This window comes from Columba livia, chromosome 3 (genome assembly GCF_036013475.1).
Source record: "Columba livia isolate bColLiv1 breed racing homer chromosome 3, bColLiv1.pat.W.v2, whole genome shotgun sequence".
Lineage (NCBI taxonomy): Eukaryota > Metazoa > Chordata > Aves > Columbiformes > Columbidae > Columba > Columba livia.
The window spans coordinates 93142186-93150125 of NC_088604.1; the positions used below are offsets into that span (position 1 = coordinate 93142186).

A 7940-nucleotide genomic window follows, 5' to 3' on the forward strand; every position below is an offset into this window, starting at 1 on the left:
GGGGCTATAGCAACAATATTTTCCTGACAAAAAGATATATAAAAAGGCTCTCCTACTCAAGCACACTGTTCTGGGTTTACTTGATTGATGTTATTGTTAACAATATGGTAATAATATGCTCTTGTTATCTTGTTAAAATTGCTTCTATTGATGAAAATTATTATAATTAATATTTTGCCAATGGGAGGAGAAAAATGAAGGGAAGACTGTCAGACATACAGAGTATCTTCAAGTTTCTAACACATGATCAATTCTCAAAGATCCAGGAATGCTTACTCCACGATCTCTTATAGATACACAAGTTTCAGCGAGAAGAACTGTTGCTCTGTTATGTATGTTAAACTGTTATGTTTACCCTCTTATATTACTGCTTCTGCAAAAACAGGGAAGAAACTTTATTTAATAAAGACTTAAGGTAAAGTGGATTTTGTTGCAGGTATTTATACTCTGCCCCTGGCAGAATACACAGGTAGTTTTTATCTCCTTTATCTCCTCTTCACCATCCTGTAATATTCTGAAATAATAAGTGGCCATCTATTGCCACTGCTTCAATACAGAGAGAAAATATTTCAATATAGACGTGTAAGTAAATTCTGATCATTATTCCTAAAACAATCAGTTCTTACAATTTTTATAGATCACTTAATATCTTCTAGAAAGGAACAAAATACAAGAGGAAATCTTCCTACTCTCCTCAAACAGTTTTTGAAACTCAATGTGAGCCTGCTCTAATACAGAAACTGTAATTTCTATTGGGTAAATTCTCCATACTTAGAATACTATATAACAATCACCAATAACAAAATCATGCATGAGCAAATGTACTGGTTCACGGTTTACAGTTTGAGCTGTGTCCTATTACTAATGAAGATACTATTGGCTAAAAAAAAAATAATTAAAAATTATGACATGGGAAGTGATGGAAACAGAAGCGTGCAAATACCAAATGTCAGAGCAAGATCAGGCTGACATTCCCTTGGCTTTTATGATGCTGGCACAGGTGAAACCCAGCTCACCTCCTTCTTTAAAATTCCCACAACTAGTAAATCAAGTAAGCGACACTGTGTGTTGCAGACCATGGTAGTGAACTGAGGAGACTGAATGAAGAAGTTTAGGAGTACAGTGTGAAGGACTGCAGACTTGCTCCACCTAAATTCTACCTAAGCAACCCACATTTCCCGTTACCAGTGTGCCTCTGAAGAAATAAAACCAGGGAACAGAGACACTGCACAGGAGATGAGGTAAACCCTGAGGATCTGGATCAATCTGTAGCATTCTCTAGGAGTTCACAGGAAAAGTCCATAAGGAGAAGAAACACTGTGCCAACTGCTATTACAAATTGGAAAAGTTTTCTTTTGAAGTCTTCCAGCATCACTAAGTATAAACTTGGAAAATGGAAAATGAAGGCTTTATAAAGCTCTAAACGATTTTGTATTTTACTTTTCACACATCTGCAAATTTAAGGCAATCTGCATGAAATGTTGTAGGGTTGGGTTTTTTGTTTGGTTGGTTTTGTTTTGTTGGTTTTTGCTGCTGTTTTCTTGTTGTTTTGTTTTATAACCTTTCAAAAATGTCACTTAATGATGGTCACTTCTTTGTGTTAGATCTCAGTTTCCAAGACTGACTTTAATTTAAAGGTCCTAGTTAAATAAAAATGAATTTTATAGTTTCAGTGACTCAGGTTCTCCAGCATAGAGTCTACTGTGCACAGAATACAAAATCCTACACCCTCAGCAGGGCTAATTAGGGGCTGCAAAACAAGTATTGATTCAGAAATGCTTAAGTTACTGTTGCAATGATACCCGTTGAGGAAAAATCAAGTTATAGACATGTACAAAACTGAACAAGGAAAAGATAACCAAAGCAGGAAAAAAGGGGAGAAAGAGGAAAAAGAACAGTCAACCAACCAACTCAGAACAACACATAGCAATGAATGGGAGCTATAAACTTTTCTGTTTTGCTAAGGCTACCGAGAATTCATTAACACTCTTTCAAAGGGTTTGTGGGGGTTAGTTTTTGGCAGGTTTTGGTGTTGTTTTTTTTGAGTGTGTTTTTTTTGAGGTGGGGTGTTCTTGGGTTTTTGTTCTTTTTTTTTTTTTTTTTTTTTTTTCCCCTAATGCAGGTATCTTCATGTGTTTTCACCTGTTCTAATACAAAACAGATTTCTTAATCAGACATAAACCATTTCTATAGGAAGAGGAATTTTCTTACTCTTTTGTTTTGGAAATTGGCTTCCAAATTATCGTTTTTACAAGAACTATTAAGAAAAATGACTAACGATCACTACCAAAAAGCTTTTAAAAAATTATGAATAAAATAATATCGTTAATTTTTTTTTAAGATTACCAGTGTTCACTTTTTTTTTTTTTTTACATCCTATTTATATCAGGAGAATGTCAAAACAGAAAGTTATTAAAAATATAAAATAAATGTTCCTATTTGCATGGTATTTTGAGTCAAGCTCTGCCCCTTCAGTGAAATGCATAAAAAAAAAAAAAAAAAACCAAAAAAAACCAAAACACAACACGAACATAACAGACAAGCTGCTTACTGTAACCAACAACTAAAGATAACACCTAACGGTTTATTTGTAAACTATGCCCTAGTTATACAAAATACTAGAAGAATTACTAATGAGTTTTATATTTGAGGCCTGTACAAGATCTTAGGAAGTACTTAAAACTTAAATGATAGTTACCTTAAGGACACACTATACTCAGGATAAAAGATGCTTTTATATTGAACCCAGGTCCCAGTTTCTTCTGTATTATGGTCTTCTGTTGAGAAGAGATTGAACGATGTGAACCTTCTTACAGACACTTGTTGGAGATGCACATCTTTCAAATGCTTTTTCTTCAGGACCTTTGAAATGAAGAACAAATTAAACACTGAGACTTAAACAAACACAGGCTTATTTAACTGAAGAGGCAAGTCTGAAATCAACCATAATAGCTATGCTGTTAGCTAATACCTATGAATAACTAGACTAAGTATGTCAAGCCTGAGAAAAATAACAGTAGTGTTGATGGTAGGGGTCAAGAGAGTGAGTTATGAAGTTATTATGTCTCATATATATTATACCTCAAGAACTGTAAAGCAAATGTACTGTTCTTATAAGTACACAAAGCTGCTTTAACTCCAGCTCCAGTGAACTCACACATGAATCAGAAAGGCAGACTGGGTTCTTCCCTACCTCCCATCAAAACATTCTGTGCCACTCACTGTCCCTATAGATTACAAAGATCTGAGCGATACGTGTTTGCCAGGTAGATGACATCCTAGCTCATCAGCTGCTGCACACTTGCAGAACTGCTGCCAAACTTGCTGCCTGTCCCAGCCCCCAGACTTTCAGTTGCCACAACCACATGGTCCCTCGCCAGGGTGCCCTGGAGGGACTGGTGCATTAGCCACCCTCTGCACCGTCCCCAAAATACACTCACAGCACCAAGCTCAACACTAAGAGACAGAAGGATTCATGGCAATGGCCATTTGCACGTTGTGCAATAGCTACGTGATTAAAACACTTGTTTGGAAAAGCGAAAACATGGGCTCTCTGTCCTGCACAGTCCCCTGCACCCAACCGTGTCTTTGGGGAGTGAGGTACCAACTCCTCCATGCAGGAGAACCTGGCACCCGGCCCGTTTGAGCGGTATCGATGCACAGAGGACAAGCAGCATCCCCCTGCCAGACAAAAAGGCTTATTCTTTAGGTCAGTGATGTGGAAGGAGAGACACCCTGGGTTTAGCTTCTTTCTGCGAACACTGAACAGAATACACAAATAATTGCCATTACACTTTTAAAATGAAGGTGTATAAGCATTCCACAGTGATAAAAAAGGAGCAGAAAAACTCAGCCCTATAAATAGGCTGAGCTACAAGGAATAGCTCTACTTGAGTAGGAGAGCAGCACAATTTAGATTTTTGCCAACGAGAGCTAAATGAGAAGCAGCTCTCCAGAATTATGAAACTTGGAATGGAAGCTTTGCATATGGGATGGGTACAACAATATAAAGGGTCAATCATTTTTTTTGCTACACCCAACCTCTGTCAACTGCACTTTAACCAGAAATGCATCCAACAGCCTCACAATTTGGTGACATGACCTGTTATTTTGCAGAAGAGTTAAAAATGCTACATATGTGAGCAGAATAATTGTATTTGCTAGGCTGTTAGATTGTAACAGCAGGCCTGATGCATCAGGCTTACTGCTTTTGGATCTACTTTCATTGCCAGGTCTCAGCATATGAAAGGCACAAGTATTTTCATCAAAGTATTACAAACAGCTGTGTCACGTCCACACTATTTCTTCTACTTCGGTAACACATGGGAAAAATACATATATGAAGCAAATGACAAAAAGAGTAAAACAGGAGAACCAAATACAAGACTAGCAGAATTAAAACCTTCATATAATAGTGGCATGCCTGGAAACAAAACAGACCAGCTTGACAACTAAAGAAAACAATCCAGATGTAATTTTCAGAAAACATGTTGTTTGGGGGCTTTTTTTTTAAAGCAAAGGCAAGCCATTACTAAGAGGAAAAAAAAATCCAGCAGTGACAACACTTCTCTGTTTTCAGGTTTTTGTTCTACGGAGACACTTTCTAACCACTCTGTAAAATGCATTCTCTGGGTTAGCAGAAAATCTCATGAGCATTTCAGTATTCAATAAAACATTTCTCCCAAAGACTCCAACTAAAATAAAGAGGTCGAAAAAGTAAAAATTACAACAGCAGGCCAAATATTTTAAAAATCTAAATATAACAGAGAAAACAGAGCACAAAGGAAGAACGTTACGTTATTTATATCTAACTCCGTATTTTACGTAAGGGAAAAAAATATTTTGATCCTTAAGTCAGTTCCTAAAAGCATCACAATCGTGTTACAAGCTACAAAGATATGCTGCTGCTATAGGATAACCCACTGACAAAAAAACAGAAGGTGACGAACTTATTTAAACTCATAATAATGTTTTGCATATGTTGAAAGACAGTCTTCTCTATTTTCATGATGCCTTTCCAATGAAGGTGAAGCTCCCCAACTTCCTGCACACTGCCGTAATAAATGAACAAGACCCAGGGACATATAAAACCAGTAGCTAATATCAAAGCAAGCTAAAGGCTTCTCAGCAGAATAGACAATTCTTGGTTTTAGTGATGGTAAAGGGAAAGAATGCCGGTGGGGATCAAATCACCAGACACCACTGTCCTTTGGTTGGGGCTGGTGGCCACTTTATCACTTCTTTCAGTAACTTTAAGCTAACTTTTTCTGCATATTTTTATTTTATACATTTCCAGAAGCTTTGTTTCACTCTCTTCCAGATCCTCTTTTGGTACTGAAAGGACCTGTCTTCTGCACAAGATCTTTACAGGTGTACGCAAGTGTTGGGCTTGTACAGTGATCATGCATACAAACATTACCTAAATAAATAATATATTAGGGTCTGTAATGAAAGATTCTATTCCAAAAATTAGGTTCCTTAAAATAAAAAAACTCTAAGAATGACAAAAAAACCCAAAACAAACACAAAAACAATGCAAGTTCACACATTTACCTTGCAGTTTTCCCTCTCTCAAACTTGTATTTTCTTTTTTCTCTAACTTCACCTAGAAATATAGAATTCTAAGGCAATTCTTTCTTCATCAACACACAAAACTTTTAAATAAATAAATACATAAATAAAGCATAACCAAACTGTCTCCTATTTTAGAAAGATTCTAGTAAAATATTACCACAGATCTGAATTGCAGGCCATTGGTATTTAATGACAATATTAGGACCACATTTAGGACTTGCCATAAAATCTAAAAGTGTTTGATCTCTCTTAAAACAAACAAACAAACAAATAAAACCCAACAACAAAAAAAAAAAAAAAAAAAAAAAACACACATGGAGAAAGGCAGTAACCTGAAATTCCCTGTATTTCTTTGTTATATCTCATTGTGCACGGCTTAGTTGTCCTAAAAGCCAAATTCTGTAACAGCTGATAGTCTACAAACCTCCACTAAGTTCTATAGCACTGAAGGGAACACGATTATTTTGTACATGCAAGAAAGTTTCTACATGATCAGCTGCAGCATAATTTACAATCTCACCATCTCTAAATATCATCACTAGGGCTGTACATTGTTTATTTTTACAAGTAGTTTATTTACTAAACTCTCTTTAATTCAACTGTAAACAATTTACAAACTCAAGGCTAAGAAAAACATGGAAAAAGATCTTCACCCTTCACACAGAGAAGCAAGAACAGAAGAAAAACTGGTTTTGAAGTTTTATGCTCAGAAAAATAAATAAATGGGTAAGTGTGTAGATAGATAAATAAATAAAAAGAAGCCACTGCCCATTCCTCACTTTGGCTTTTATTTTTTCAGTTTTGGAAGCTGAAGCACATTTGCAGGTGAGAAGAAGAAACAGAGAACGGCAACAAGCAGGATAAATATATAAAGCTTACAGATATCAGTAAAGCATTCATTAAACTTTCTATAGGGAGCAAGTGTATGTACAGGTAGTGACTTCATTTATGCCTATTCCTTTAACTTCCCTACTATAAGAACTACAGACTGGATAACGTCATCAATTGCATAGACTGGTAGAGCTCAAAACAGAGCTTTAGAGTTAGCCTTAGCCTAACTTCAGTCAGGTATAAATGCACATGACGTATGAATTATCTGAGCATTTTGTTTTAAGCAAAAAAATATTTTCCTTGAACCTGACAAGCTAAGTTTAGAAATATTGCCAAACTTTAAACTCAATACATACATAAAACACTCTATTGATAAAGAACACATAGGTAATTAAACAAACCCCTGGCTTTTTATGCTAGCTTCATAGGATACCTAATAAAAGGGCTTTTTTCTTAATTAAATCAGCAAGCACGCTCTCAAGCATCCTTTCCATAGCAAATCAATTTGTGTATGCATTGAATGAAAGCAAATTCAATATATAAACACACCAGAGAACTGATTTCAAGTAAGGCGTTATTATAAGCAGTATGAAAAATGTTTTTAAAAGCACTGTAAGAAACACTTGGACAGTGCTTCTTTAAAGATGCATATAAAGGAAGGTTGACACCTTTTCCCAATCCATGGATAGATCTGAGCATGACTGTAGTAAAAAGCGCAGAACTGATTTTTACGTTAGATGTACCAGTAAGATTAAATCGATCCTTGCTCATCGTACCATATAAAAATCAACAGAAGAGCCAAAAACATGGAAAAACCCAGGGAATTTGCAGAGGAGAAGGTCACAGGCACATGTAGTTTTAAGAAGAAATGGAAGCCCTCTCCCCAAATACCTACATGCACTCCCACAAAACCCAATTTGACTGTTATGAAAAGTTATTTGTTATTTTAAGGGACAGGGATATGCCAGAGACAGTATGTTGAAAAACAAATAAAAGCTTGTATAGCCATAGAGCACAGCCTACATAGTCTGCTGGAATGGAAAACTACAGACAAACATGCTATTCTTACCAATAACTTTGACATTTCCTGCTTTAGAATACAATGAAACAGAAGTTTGTCCTGTTGAACAGGACCGGGTAATTTACAAATCAAAAAGCACACACAAAGAAAAGGTCAACATTAACCTCCCCACACCTCCTACTCTGTTACCCAAGCGCAGCCCAGTGCCTCTGCCAGCCCTGCTGCCTTCTCACGGAGCGTTTGCCATACCATCTATCTGCACAAAACTAAACATTTAAATTAAATATCACCTCCAACAACAACTAACAAAACTGATTCACGTTTTTAAGCCTTTACGCCTATGCTTATTTGCAGAGAAATCCTTTCCAACCTTGCACCGCTCCTAAAGGGTCCAAAAAAGCATGGAAGGCGGGAGCTGGCAGGTGCTGCTCACCTGGAGCACAGGTGTAGCCACTTGCTGCTGCTTCCTCCTCCTCATCCTCCCTCAGGCACAGCCCCCCCCATTCACCAGACC

General features: G+C 36.7%; 1 protein-coding gene across 2 annotated transcripts in view; it reads right to left on the reverse strand.

Moving 5' to 3' along the window:
• Nucleotides 1-7940, reverse strand: part of CAMKMT (calmodulin-lysine N-methyltransferase) — a 215803-nt gene that overhangs the window by 206793 nt on the left and 1070 nt on the right. For both annotated transcript variants that reach the window (XM_065058224.1, XM_065058225.1), the window contains exon 2: nt 2699-2862. In XM_065058224.1, coding sequence (XP_064914296.1) covers nt 2699-2862 — 164 coding nt within the window. The remainder of the gene's footprint in view (nt 1-2698; nt 2863-7940) is intronic.